Raw genomic sequence first — 15,466 nt, 5'->3', positions numbered from 1 at the left:
GTCCCTGGCTCTTGCCCAAATTCTCAGAAGAAGTTTAAATGGATAAATATTCCCTACATCACACCAAGGCAGACCAATGCTGCTCTTACCTTAAAGAAAATGGGATTGTTTAGGAAAACACCTACACTTTCTACACCGAAGTAAAGGAATGCATAACTGGCTTTTATCAGGGCAATTTTTGTGTTACCATTATCTACTCTTTATTCATCTCTTGTTGCTTACTCACATTTTAATGTTCAAAAGCTAAACCTAGTTGTCTGTCTCTGTGAGGACTGAACTTATTTAGACAAGCCTTGCACTCTTAAAAATACCCCCCAAAAATTCCTAGGACTGGAAAAACATGCAGAATACTTTGGCTTATCAGCAAGCCAAAAAGGTGAGTTCATGAGATGCCACTTATGTTCTTTGTCTTTTTTTTTTTTTTAATTATCAATATAGTTAAACTTGAAGTTCTGAGCTTAATGTTATGATTTAGAGAACTGGATTTCAGTGTCTAGAGATTCTCTAGAGAGGCAGGCTCAGAAGCACAAATATAAAATCTATGTGTTGAGCAGGGAGGAATTTCAATTCAATCAATACAAAATGCTAAATATGTGTACATTTCTGTCCTTTTCCTCTCTAGAACCTGGCTGTATGAAGAAGGGCCATGCACAAAGCACTGCACAGATTGTAGCAGCTGGTGTCCTCTTCTAAGGCTAGACACTGGCCTAAGTAGGACATAACTACCACTGTCTCTTAGTAATAAAATAAAAGTAATATTAACATATACTGTAGCTGAATGTTATTTTTAATAACTAAAATTTACAAGACGGAAAACTAATCATCAAATGATAGTTTGTTAATGACACTGACTTGATTTCAAAATAGATTTAATAAAACATTTAAGATTACATTGTCTTAAAGGAAAATGTTATGTGCGGGTTCATTGGAAAAATGATACTGATATGTGTGTGTAGGACCGAGTTTTAGCATGCATTTGGATTCCCATTAAGTGAAAGCTGGGACCTGTGGATGTGATCTGTTAAGCCTGGAATAAAAAATCCCAAACCACAAAACCAAAATACCCCACAACAACAACCTATACATTTTACCTCTGATCTTATTTCCACAAATGATTTAAATAAATGGATTAGAATAATGTAAAATGAATTTCCAAATTAAGCTGTAGACTTCAGTGGGAGTAATTTGATTCTCAGCATAGCTGTTATTGAGGAAGTGCTTGATTTTATTCTGGTTGCCATTTCGATCAAGTGTTTATGAAGCCTGGATTATGGAAAAATTTCCAATTCTTTCCCTAAAGAAGTTCAACTTGTAAGAAAGAAAGGAGGAAGTCTACATTTTACAATGCACCTACTAAATTAAATTTAGGACAGTCTTATGCTTTATTATTGTTTTAATGAAAAAAACCCTAAGTTTAGAAATTAAAAACATTTATTTTAAATATACAATGACGTTAAATATGGTGACTTCAGTTTGCTCCATTAGTTTGACAGTAGCATGTGCTAATAGCTCTCAAATAATAAGAAATAAAGACTAAAAATAAAAGGCAATCTTAATGCTTGATTTTCACACGGATCTAAATTAGGTGCAATTGTAATGAAACTAATGGATTTAAAACAAGTAAACTGTGAAAATCAGTCTCCCATTCCCTAGCAGTGCTTACTGACTTCATTTATCACCTGTTCTACCTAATATCTTGCAGGAATAGCAAGGTACGACATGAGGATATTTAAGACAGATTGCAAAACTTTAAAACATGTGAGTAACTTCCTTCTTTTCCATCTGAAACTAATTTTATATCAATACTCCTTTTTGGAGACTGAGAAGGACTCATTTGCTGGAGGGGGAAAAGAAGAGGAGAGCAAGGAATGGACTTTGGCCATGTAAATTCCTTTCTTGAAACATCATGCCCATAGTCAAATATCAACTGCCCAAAAAGCACTTGAATCTCAAATTCCTCTAAGTCTTACCCTCAAGCATTTTAGTTTAGATGTGCAAAATATTAATGTTTGATGAGTATTGTAACTTGGAAGTATTGTAAAATGAACTCCTGGAGAATCAATTTCTTTCTAGAAGTGTTACAGATGCAGTTATGATTCCCATTTAGTGGTGCAAACTTGTTCTCTCATATACTACAGTTAAAATTTACTTAGAAAAGAGTTCCTCAGAAGTAAATAATTTAATGTGCTGCCTGAGGGGAAAAAGGATTAACTGTTCTAAACCATCTTTTGCTGCCGATGAAGAATATCTGAAATAGGGGAAGATACAGTAAATCAACAAGATAACCAGAAAACTATGCAAAACCCCTATAGGAATAATCATAGAGAAATAAAATGTGAATATAAAATTGGAAAAATTATATATTGCCTAAGAAACCAGCAATCATAACAGCATCACACGCACACTGCAATATGGAGTCAAGCCAGTGGTCCATCTAACCCACGCAGCAACAATCATGATGGGAGGCCATGTACAGAAGAGTATAAGGTCAGAATAAACACATGCAATATTTCTTCCTAATATTTTCCTATACCAGACTAGACAAATGAAATGACACTGAAGACATTTTTTTTAGAATACCCTTTGCTCAGTAAATATTCCTAAATTTCAGAACGCCTCCCTGCAATCACAAGGTCATGCTTCTGAGTTTCCACAGTGTCATGTATTTCTCCTCTTGTCTTCATAACACACATGGAAATTCAAGAAAAGGAAGCTTTGTGTTAACCTAGAAAAAATTCATTCCAAATCTCTGAAAATAGATATTAAATTCTCAGTAGGACTAAGCAGTCATAAAGACAGCTTATACTACTGAAGGCTAAGGAATGTTGCAGGAAGTGGAAAGTCCTGGAGGGGATTGCTCCATTTTCTCTCCATCATGTCCCCAAGAACATTGCTGTCCAAGATGGCAGTTGCTCCAACATATAGGAGGGTCAGAAGACTACAAAGGTTGCTTCAGAGGGATCCATGACAGCTGTGACAAGATGGCATATTAACGTGACTCATGAAACTGCTGTGACCCAGCACAGTTTTAGAGGAGTTAAGTGCAAGAAAGAAACTGTTTTCCTGAGTCTTCAGCTCTCAGGTTACTGCTCCAGTGAGAGTAGATGTGGCAAAACTGATGCTAAGTGATGATACTATACTGATTGCATATCCATGTGGCAATACTGAATGTTATAGAATGAGAAATACAGCACTACTAGAAGAGAAATGCTTCTGTTTTCATTCTCTTCAAAATCATCCTTGACAAATGAGTAGCTCTCTTAGGTGTAGTTCTTTCCAACCCACTCTCATCTCACAAAACAGAGAAAAAATTCAAGAGGTTTCCTTGTGCAAAGTTCCTCAGACCCCTAAATCAGCTGATAGCAGCATCTTTTAAATTGTTTCAAAACCACATTTCTGCTCTGATACCACATTCATGCTCAGTTCCCACAGTGCTTGGGCTCAGAAGAATATCCCATTCAATTTGGAAAAAATACTTCTTAGGAGAACAATTAAAAGCAAGGATCTAAATTTGATCCCTTGGTACTCAGCCTGGAGTATTACAAAATCATATTTATAAGACCTGTGAGCACAAAGACTGCAACAGAATTTACATGGAACATCACTTAAAGGAGGAGTGGTTCTTGTGTCTCCAGCACAAAGTTTGAGAAAAGAGTAAGGGTAGGAATAATTATAGAGAAACCATATACATTCAATTTAGGTAGATAGAAAAGAGCAAGGGGAATTGTACAGCAATGTGTTGGTTTGACCCAACTGATACAGTAACATTTTTATTTGCTTTCTGCTTCTGTCCTTAATTGGTTCCTTCTGTAGTGCTAGCAGCAGCCCTCCAGAGTACACAGTCAGATGACAGTCATGTTATGTCGCTCCTCTGACAGATGTTTACTGATTTATCCTTAGGAAGGATTTGGTTTCCAGATCTATCTTCCCAGGCATATGCAAAAGACATAATATAAGATTTTATTTAATTCATAACTCTGTCCTCTTGTGCTACAGGTACCTATTTAATTAAAAAAACAAATAAAAAAAAGGAAAGAAACAAATGTTTACACCCAAGTTGCATTATGATAACATAAAAAAAAAAAAGAAAAAAAAGAAAGGACTGAAGTTTAGAAAAATAATCCAATATTCTGGTAAGAAGGAATAGGTAGCAAGGAAAAAGCCAGAGAAGCAACAAGCTAAGGTATCACATCTGAATCCTGAATATTTTTAAAGGATATGTTTGGAGAAGATAGTTACTGGATTTAAAAAAAGTGCTCATAATAAAATAATGTAAAGCATCTAATTCCTCAAATGCAACTTGGGAAGATTATATTGTCGGTTTCAAGAAGTTTCTTGTAAAGAATTTTCCATGTGAAATGCTTGATTGAGTCAATCAAAAGATGGGATATTACACATTTGATAATTTTGCACATGACAGACAGTATTTTGTACCAGTAGGTCATTTGATTCTCTGCAGGTGGCTCTGTTGGTTTCTGGAATATTATACTGTGAATTACATGTTACACAAATGAAAGGCTGTTATAATTCTGGATAACATTGTATTTGATTCTATAAACATCTTTAGGCCTAATGCAAAGATCCCTTTGAATAAATTATCCAGCTAAGTGTCTGAGGTCCCAAACTTCTAATTTAAAAATGTTGATAAATGAAGTATCTCTTTAGCTAATAAATGAAGTATCTCTTTAGTTATCCTTTGTCAGCAACATTCATTTTAATGGAAAGTGAGTTTACAGGGTTACATGATTGAACTACTGAGCCAAGTCAGTGTTGGCAAATGATGGGCTAAATTATTGATGTTACACACTAATGAATTCTGATGAGAAATAAAATACAGACATTACATTTCAAGTGGTTCATAATTATTTTTGCACTTTAAAAGCAATTTTATTCTTTTTCCAAATCATACTGGTTCTGTAAAACAAAAACATAGTTAGTGATTATAAGCAAAATTATTGAGTTTGAAGCAAAAATGCTTCTGTGAGTTTTCTTATGCAAGTATAATGCTATTCACTCTAGGATTCTGATTTCTTCTTATACTTCTGGGAGAGGATAATTAAATTAAATGTCTAAATTTTTAAACTGCTGTCTTTAAACAAAATAATCTACTTTTCAACCATAGTTAAGAGTTCAGTAGATGAGTTTATAATCTATGATATATCATCATGTTTGCTAGAGAAGTTCTGAGCTACTATAATTAATTCAGGTGACGACAAAAACAGAAGAGCTGCCAAGAAGGAGCTTTCAACATGTAAACAGTTTATCATTAAACCCGTGTTTTGATATATGTTTAAAATGGGTAGAAGGAGGTTACTAAACTTCAAATAACCCAAAGTGATGTTGTAAGGTTGAATCATTAATTTAAAATGTCATTTCTCTGAGCCTTTACTCACTGTACTGGATAAAGAAATTAAATTCTGTATTTTTTACTTATAAAACCAGAGCTAAGCATTTGCTCATTTGGCAACAGAATAACTCCATAAATCCTATTCTTAATCTCGTCTTCCTACAAATGGGCTTTATTTAACTTTTCTTAATTATACACTGAAAGTTTCTGTCAATTGCTGGAGAAGCAAAACCATGAAATGTTGCTTCATTTTCTAAACAACTGAATAACCATCTTACTTGTTGAATCATTGTTGTATTTTCTTGTCAATCGAAACAACCACTGGTGTCTTGAAGGCAAAAGTATGTGTGAAACCACTGTGGTTTTAATTGAGAAGGGAATTTTGTGAACCAAATCATTGATCTTTGAAAGGTTGTCATATTTGGCCAAGGTCTCAAAAGACAGATTCATGAGCTACAGAATTCTCATCATAAACCTCAATGTTACCTATAATTTAGCCTTAAACTTTTCACAGAACTGTAATAAAATACTTTGAGACGTTTTGATCATGTATCTGCTCTCCCATAGTGTTCCAGATAGCCGTAACACACCTACTCAAACCAAGACAGCTAAGCTCCACACAGAGGTTCAAGGATACCTATCCAGTTTGCTAGGGAGAACTTGAACTATTTATTTCTGGTTTTTGAAACACTGGTGTTTGAATCACTCCAACAAATTTTCCTTTAATAGGAAGGACTCCCTGTGAACTGAAGGTATGGCTGTGAGAAGTGCATGTTTTGAAAGTTGTCAAAATTTGCTGTTATAATATCTAATATCCATTCTAATGCCTTTCTTTTTTCTTTTTTTTTTAATTGCAACATATCAAAAACTTCATAATTGAGCTCTGAAAACACAGTTTGCCTATGATTAGTAAATGTGAACTCGAGCTCAGTAGCTCTGAAAACCACATTTTTACAAACTTGAGCCTGGTGAGAGGTAATCCTCCTGCAGTAGTATCTCGGGACTGCTGTGGTTTGAGCGGGGTCTAGGGGCTTTAAACTAGAGGTGTCCTGCCTGTGCTCTCATTTTGCCCTGTAGGTGCTAGAAGAGGAGGAAATGGTTTGATTTGAACGTGACCGAGAAAGAGTAAAAATGGAGCAACAGCTAGATTTAAAGAAGTTTTATGAGGTTATAGAATTGAGCTGCAGAGAAGGAAAGCTTTCAGTGGTCTGTCAGATCAGGGAAACCTGGAGCTGGCAGGTCTCAGAGGCTGAGAGGTGGAAGAAGGCAACCATTGATTGGGAAAAAAGATGTAGGCTGGGACTTGAGAGAGCAACAAGGGAACACAGGAAAATGGAAACAGGCAGTGCCAGAGGCTAAGTCTAGAAAGGAAGCATGAAGGGAGAAATGGCTGGGCCAGCAGTCTGGGAATGAGTCGGGTGCAAGAGATCTGACAATATTTGGAGATGAGATGCAGCACAGACACTGGGTTGGGAAAAGCAGATGCTGTGAGCTGGAGGGACTTTGATAAGACAAAAATTAAGCAGTGTATTAATGAATGGGACACATACAGTCTACAACAGTTGATATTTACTCCATTAGTTAAAGTGGCAGATTAAGGTTATTGTCACTAACTCTGCTGATGATCAAGGCAAGAGTCAATATAATGGTTTATATTCTTGGAGATTGGAGAGATTAAAAAAAAAACTTGCAAGAAAAGTATTAAGATTGCAAAAACTTGGTACTCAATTTAGAAATGTTAGCACTGCAATTATTTATATAAACTTTAGTCAGATTATGTTACATAAGCATTTCAACACAGATTTTAGTTATTTATGTAAAAAAATAAAATTTATGCTACTTCAAGAAATAGAAATCCAATTGTCTTCAGATTCTGGAAAAGGCATCAAGCAAGACAACTAACATTTTCTTGAAAACTTTTAAAATCAGTGTGTTTCAGTACATTTTTATTCCACTGAGCTTGAAATTCTGAGTCTTTCATGGAGCACAGAGGATAATCTGAGGCTGAAAGGCTGCTGTAGCAGTGACATGGCTCAGGGGATCACTTTTTAAGAATCTAGAAGTCATGTGGTTCCTCTATTTTTGTCTTTTAAGACCTACTGGCTTGAGCAGACTTGCTGAAAGTAAGAATAGCAGAGAGAACATGCCTGCCAGTTCCTCAGATTTGACTGGAGTGTTTGGCCCACAAATGTAAGTTATTAGGCCTACAGGTGGAAAGAACAAGAATTCAGAGACAGAATTTCTGGATTAAAAGTCTCTTTAGGGGTCAAATAAATTTTGTTGAGTGAAAAAGGAAGTTTTTCTAGTAATTTCATCATCCTTTAAAGTCAGAGATCTAGTAATATTTAATAAACTCTTAATTCTGTAAATTTATGTTTCACTATTGAAAAAATTATCAATTTCTATTAGTCATTAATTCACTATTTTAAATTATTAAGACATTTCTGTGTGTAAATGTTAGCAAGTGTAAGACAGTTGACATTTTGGCCTATTCTGGTAACACAGAAAGCTCAATTCCAGTAAGTGGTGCTGAATAGTGAAAAAATATAACTCTTAGGAATTTTTCTTTTAAAGGAAATTTAAAAATAAACATTTTAGATTAGCTGTCATCCATCCATTTTCTGCAAGGTCACGACTTGTAGTGCACAAAAATACTTTAGTACACAAATGTTCTATGTTGAAAATGTGCACCTGCAAATAAAATAAATGATTCATCTCCAAAACAAAACTAATAAAGTTTATCTTAAGAAAATGAAAATAATGTTTTTCTTTGAAGAGACCATTTTCTAGTCTCCATCATTAACAACTAAGTAGGATTATTTGTCTTCCTACTATACTCTAGGGCTTTTAAGTGGCAACCACATTTCTGAAGTTTTGATTCACATCATATTAACTTCTTATAGCAAAACTTTTAATTGAAGCCATAGAAAAAATGAAATAGTTTGGTGTTTCTATGCATGCCAGGAAATGTTTTTGGTTATATAAGCCTTTAGGTATAAAGCTTTGAAAAATAAAGGGTTTATGAGAAGCTTAAGAAGCTTGGTGCATTAAGGCATAAGTGGCGTAAAAACCTAAATTGAGCTGAGTTGTGCCAAATTGCATGTACATTTCACTTAAAAAATGGTGAAGGAAATTATGTCAGAATAAAGATATTGGAGTTTTGCCATGTGATAAGCAAAATCACAGACCATGAAAATGAGGCAAAGAAATCAAGCAAGTTCTAATTTCTTCTATGAGTTTGGCTTATTTTGAGACTACTTTCCATTCTCTCACTGGAAAGGTCACTTTCATCATGCAACAACAAAATAAATGGTCATGAACTTTTAGAGTCCATGCCATGGCAGCTGTATTTGCCACTAAACCTATATAATATGTAAATTCAAAGATTTTGGTGAATGTTTGTCAGGGTCATCAACTAAATATAGAAAAAACTAGAGAAAATAATTGCTTTAAGATTTTTTTTAAAAGTGATATCATATTTTGAAGAATTCCAGATGCAATTATTCAAAATTCATAAGTATTTGAGAGAAAAACCATGTATTTTTAGGAACTAAACTCTGGATGCTGATTTCCACATTTCTTTAGAACATGATTAACTAAGTAACACATTTTTCAACTCATAAGAATTGCCCCCAAGAGCAGAAACAAAAATAGGTTGTCTCAATTCCCCTGCACTGTACAAAAGAAATAATTTATAAATAAATAATAAAGCCATAAAAATATAGCTTCAACATTTTAAGTGGTTGTTATGGATAAATTTTGACTAAACACAAAAGCTTAGAACTAATTAAAAGGTGTGCAGCCACGTCCCCTTAAGAAACATTATCTGTCATCCAACCCCATATGTCTCCAAGACAAGACAGAAACAGCAAGACTGCTAAAGTGAAATCAGCAGGAAAAAAGACACAACTGAGTGCAATCAGCATAAATGGTGATAACTCAACCCATAACAGAGAAAAATAAAAGAGAAGGCATACAGATTTTGAAGAGCGTCAGCCCTGAGGGACACCATAAGACACCTGTGTTAATAAGTTAAAGAACAAAAGATGTGCTTAAACTGGCTACCACCTGACAGCTAGGAAGCAATGTGTGGTTTTCAGAGAGCAAAAGGGTAAAGCTGCTTGTAGCACACAGGGTTTCAGTTGCTCCTGGCCTTGTGGAACTGCACAGAATTTCTTGTAAGGGGGTAGAACATGGTGGCATGAAAAGCAGTTCTGCACAGTCAGTAAGATATTTCCTCCATTAAGAATTAGTATTCACCAAAAATTCAAAGCCTTAGTAAAGAAGAATCACTCCTTTCTCTAGTGGTATCTGCAAAACTGCTCAAGAAAAGGCCAAAACCACAAAAAATCTTTTGGTGTAAACTGGTGTAGTTCAGTACAGTGCAGTTATTTTGAACTCCAAAAGCTTTGCCCAAAACTTTTAAAGATTTCAGTCTAATCAAGCAAATTGAGTAAAACTGCAGAAAATATATTAATAACCACAGTAAACGTCAATCACGGTGACAGACTTGGGGTTGATTGGTGCCTTATTCCTTGGTGCCTTACATAGCTATGTCCACCTGATGAAGATGGATAAAGCTGCTACCATCTGAGGTATTTCTAAACTCTAAATTCTGATGATCTACTTTTGTATCACTTTGTGCTGGTGTGAATGGTTATCAAAGCTGCTGATCCATTAAAAATTAAACCAATAATCTTGCATTTATTAAAAAGGTACCTTTGTCTTGACACCTTCAGAAAATGTATGTGTGAAATCCTTGAAAGTTACAATGAGAATAGCAAAGATGTTATCTTTTCCTGTAGCACTTTGACCCCCAAAATTATTCTGATATAACTATAGTTAAGATAAATCACCTAAAAAGATGGTCTACATTGAAGATCATCAGGATTAAAGCACAGGCACAGCCTTAACTAAAGCTACATGTGCCATCATAGATCATTTTTGCAATTAGATAGCTAATTGAACTTACTCAAGAGCCAAGTTACTGAAACTCCAAAGCATTATTGGAAAAGCAGAAGTAATTAACATAATAAATATCTTGCCTGTACACTAGGTACAAAAGGTTTTACATATTTCCTTTTTTTTTTCAAAATTAAAGAGATTGCTGCTATTATTTTCTGCTTGACTAAAAATTTATTTAGTAATTGTTGAAGGATTTTTGAAGGCTGAAATCCCCCAACAAACCATAGACTGTGCTGATAGTGATGGTAAAACAACTGAAAAGTACATCCATATTGATGCACATAGAACTTTCTTTGACTACCACAATTAAAAAAAAATCTCTTTTCAGAGCTCTTGTGCATGTATGCAAATGTGCCAGAATAAAAAGAGCAGAGCATTACTCATGTCCTTCTAAGGCACTACTACTGCAGTCTCTCAAATAAAAAAATATATCCAGATAGTAAACTCTCAAATTCTGCTACTGGTTGCAATCAGAGGCAGTAAAGATTTTTTTTTTTTTTTAAATTAAGAAATTTTGAAAAAAGGTAGAGTATCACAAGATGAAATAGTCTCACTCAAGAAAAGCCCTGCACTTTGCTCTAAAGAAAATGCAATAGATAAAGAGCCAAAATTGTAAGTATAAATAATTTCAATTATTGTTCTCTGTTCTAGCAATTGATTTGATTGCAAACATATTTATTCCTTGCTATTAATATGGAATAATATCTTATCCCTTTTTTAAGTTCCCAGTTGAAATGCTTAATGTCAAAATTTCCTTTTCTGCCAGGAGTGCATTCAGGAAACATATTGACACTAGGTAACAATTTAATTATTCCTGTTTCCAATGCAAATATGAAATATTGAAAAAGCAAAATGGCTAAAAAGATCATTATAAAACCCGGGAAATATGTATTTATAAGTCTGATTGAAGTAAATTAAAATACGTGGGGTTTTTTTTTAATATTTTCATGTCACTAAACAGTACTAGTGTTGACAAGTAATGATGAAACCTCTGATCAAATCTGTCTTTGTTCTGAGTCAGGTCTTCATTTTCACATCGCAGTTCACTCAAAACTCTGCTGCTGTGTATAACTGAAGGGTGTTTGTAGTTAAAAAGCACCTGGTGAAAAGGCTGAAACCTCCTCCATTATCTACTTTTAAGTCTCTTTTTGGATCTCACCCAGGTCACGGCTTCCGTAAAATATTAGAAAACACTTAGGCAGCCAATGTACTGTATCTACTGCTTCCCCTAATGCACTCTTCCTCTGTCATTCACTTGCTTCTGATTGCTCTGGTCAAGGAAATGCTGGGACAGAGGCTCTGATGAGCAGGAATCACTGTTTTGCCACAGACTTCTCAGTGCAGCATGTTCTCATCCTCATTCTTAAATATAGGAGTGTCACTAGGAACAATAAGCTTGTGATATTTCTGGCTGAGAGAAAAAAAAAAAGGAAGAAGAATAATTGTCAGATTTTATTTTGGACGTGAGTGTCACTATGTTAATGTCATCAATAAGAGAAATTAATTGGTAGAAGAATACATTGATCTGACAATAACACAGTTTTACAGAGACACCAGTCCATATATAATTAAGCACCTTCCAAGATCTGCAAAATATGAAACCAGGACATTGCTGAAGGGAAGTGCTTTCCTCTACACACCTTGGGAATTGCTCTTAGATTAGCTACTTCAGCTTATATCTTATATTTTTTCTTTGTTCATTATTAGAATTTTAAATTATCATCAGTCAAACCATGTAAAAACATAGCAAGGATATCAGAATACCAGAAAAAGATCAGAATTATCAAAAAACTATGTAATGGATAATGAAAGCAGAAAGCTTTCCACGCTGAAGAAGACATTGTCCATCGTAGCTCTGAGCTACTCCGATTTGAACACCCCCAAGTGGTGCTGGGTCTTACACCTCAAAGCTTAGTTTCGGCCTGTTACCAGCTAGTTGACTTAATCAGGGTGACAAGATTTGCTGACGCGGGTTCTCAGCAGGGACAGCATTCATGGAAAAATGTGTGCTAAGGTGGAGGTTTTCTGCCACACTCATCCATTGTAGCAAGGACTGGTTGTTGGCAGAGGAGCTCCAATGCAGATGAGGTTTGCAGTACAACTATTAAAATATTGCAGAACATTAGGCTAATGCTAACATTTGTGTGTGAGGAAACCATCTGCCACGTGTGGCTTTTGTATCACCCCTTTTGTTCATAAGCTTTAGGATGCCGCAGATCCCCCATATTCTCCTACAGGAATCATCTGAGAAATCCCCCCTACAAAAATAAAAAGGAAGCTTTTCCAGTTTTTCAAAAGCTAAATGAGGAATTTGAATGAAAAAAATGTTTTCACTGGGACAGAGATCAATGCAACATTTTGGCATATATTACAATCCCAAAATTCCATAGAATTCCATAAAAACCCATTCCATTAAACCCAGTACTAAGGTATAGATCTGATTATATTTTTATCTTAATTATTTATATTTAATTTCTGACTATGATATGATTGGGATTTTCTAAATCTCTTACATAAGTAGAGCATACATAGCACAACATATATGATTCCATAGAACAAATATGGAAATTTGGAATTTCAAAATATAAATCCTCTTAGTGAGACGGTGAAAACAGATCATCATGCTGATGCAACTTAATGGAATTCTAGAACTGATTCAAGTTAGGTTTTACTTTAATTCATCAGATAATAAGTGTGAAGTGTAATTACATAATATTAAAATGCAGTGAAATTATTTCACACAAAAAAGCTTGACTGTTAAAAATTAGACAACAGAGATGGCAAGAATATGCTGCACTAAAGCTGCACCAGCAATGTGACTTCTTTTGTAAGGGATAAGTCTGAAGAAATATTTCACTTAAGTCTTTTAAAAATCCTTCACAAATGACATCTGGTTATGGCCATTACCTATGGGAAGAGATTGAAAGGAATGTCTTTACAGAAATATAAATAAGATACCGTAGCATGAGACAAAAATAAACGAACATTTAAACTATACTGTATAGTAGTTATTTTCCCTGATAAATATATTTATCTGGGGAACAAGACATAAAATGAAAAACCATACATCGTTGGAAACCATTTTTAAATCTCATCTCTCCACAATGTTTTTTTTTTTTACAAATAAGGGAAAATTATTGTATAACTGAGTTAGGAAAGTGCAATACTTCTTAAAAATTGTCCTCTTCTAAAGATATTAAATACGAATACTGTGAAAATGACAATAGTGTTTACCATGGAAATAATATTTGCACAAAACAGGACAAAATAACATCTTCTAAAACAACTAAGCAGCAATAGCAGTGCCACTCTGTGTTTCAAATATTTATATTCAATGTATTTATAATAATCTTCTCAAAGGTTTGTGAGAAATAAATCTAATCTCCCCCTCTTTTTTCAATCTATGCATGGTATATGTGCTAACTTACTGAATTCATCCTTCATGCAATTCCAGTTTATTAAAGAGGTTAAAAATTTATAAAACTCTGATGGGATATGGTTTTAATGCTTCATCACACTACCCATCATTTGCTTTTCAATCTAGATCAGAATGATCTTTCCGACTTCCCTGCAATCACCTACCTGCACAGCTAATATTTTCTGAGCGTTCTCCTGAGAGGCTGCCTGGATCCTCGCCAGCCCAGCCTGGCTGGAGAGGCCTCGCTGGAGAGGCTCCACCACTCGGCCAGCGTGGCCCCGCTCCATCGCCCCTGCAGCTGGGATGGCCACGCCAGCGGCCACACCAGCAGCACCAATGCTGATGGCCACAGACACGGCAACAATGGGGGTCAGGCTGGGGGGTACAAGCCAGAAGGTGGGTGGGGGGAGGAAGGAGAAAAAAAAACCCAACCAGAAAAAAAAAAAATTAAATTCCCAAGTCAGAGCAGGAGAGGAAATTAATGGCAGCGTTCAAGAAGAATGATGGAGGGAAATATAGAAAGCAGTCAATAGCCCATTCTGCGCTGTACGGACCTGACAGGAATTTCACAGTCTCTTGGTTTTTCAGCCCACTCATGTGCATTCATCAGAAACCAGTCACATCTGGCTGCCAGGATGGGGGGTTAATTTTCTCTAAATGCCTCAGCAGTTTTGTTCTAGCTGAGGCAAACTCTGTGACTGCAAAGCTGATGAGTAAAATATTTCTACTTCACCCAGTTTAACTCAAAACCGATAGCCTCGGGACATATTGAACCTTTCTTAAAAAAATAATCTTTTGAAGCTTTTTGGAATGACACATCAGGTCAGGCTAAAGTTTAAAATACAAGTTTAAGACTTTGATGGACACAAGGGCTTTTTTTTCCTGTGCAAAACTTATCATAGCTTGGCAATGTGTGCTTTAGTGCATGACAAAACTAAAGAGAATTAACTTAGCCATCAACTGCTCAGGGAGAACAATAACAGGAAAGAAATTTCCATATAGAAGTTCCTATTAATCTACCCAGCTATAACCACATGACATGAAAGCATCTAACAGCATTAAATTGCACCAAATGCAGCAGCTGAGAGTGACACTGCTTAAAAAAAGGATTTTATGTCGATATATAGAAAAGACAGCACTTATCCTAGGAATCACACTCAGTGCAAAGGATCCTAAGTGAACTGATTCCAAGTGGGAGTACTTACCTGAAGGCCTTCAATTTTGGCTAACAGTAGTGATTGTTACAATCCACAGTTAAGACTAGAATCAGTTTTTCCTTCATCTGCAAGTATTTGGAACACATAAACATTGTGTGCCGGACCTCAGTCTAGAACAAAAACATTTTAAAGAGATCTGAAAATCTATCAGAGAATGGTTTTGAAAACAGCTGTGGGTTTTGGCAAATTCTGCAAATGCTGCTGCATACTACAGACTAGCTGTAATTTAGAAAATGGACATTTAAACCACATAATTCATTGCTGAGTGGAAATACACGGGTTTGTGTTTCATCAAGTTAATTATTTCGATAAATTCCATAGCTATTGTTATCATGAAGCCTTCAAGAGTATGCCTGTCAACCAGATTAACACAATGGATTGTACCATTCCTTTGGAAATATTACATTTCATTAAGGTCAATGCCACAGGTCAATAATTGGATCTGTTATAAAGAAGCTTTTACATTATAAGATATGACTGCTTTTTAGGAGCAAGCATGGCATACCAGGTGAAAAATAC

The 15,466-nt window shown here is 35.2% G+C and overlaps 1 protein-coding gene across 1 annotated transcript in view; it reads right to left on the bottom strand.

Moving 5' to 3' along the window:
- CCDC178 (coiled-coil domain containing 178) overlaps positions 1 to 14,044 on the bottom strand; it is a 15,565-nt gene extending 1,521 nt beyond the window's left edge. Inside the window, exon 1 of the mRNA XM_068197573.1 lies at positions 13,895 to 14,044. Within this exon, the coding sequence (XP_068053674.1) occupies positions 13,895 to 14,017 (123 nt within the window). The 5' untranslated portion in view covers positions 14,018 to 14,044. The remainder of the gene's footprint in view (positions 1 to 13,894) is intronic.
- Between the last annotated feature and the right edge of the window lie 1,422 nt (positions 14,045 to 15,466).

Source organism: Anomalospiza imberbis, chromosome 1 (genome assembly GCF_031753505.1).
Source record: "Anomalospiza imberbis isolate Cuckoo-Finch-1a 21T00152 chromosome 1, ASM3175350v1, whole genome shotgun sequence".
NCBI lineage: Eukaryota > Metazoa > Chordata > Aves > Passeriformes > Viduidae > Anomalospiza > Anomalospiza imberbis.
The sequence above is the reverse complement of the archived record's forward strand: the minus strand, read 5'-3'. Positions and strand labels throughout refer to the sequence as shown.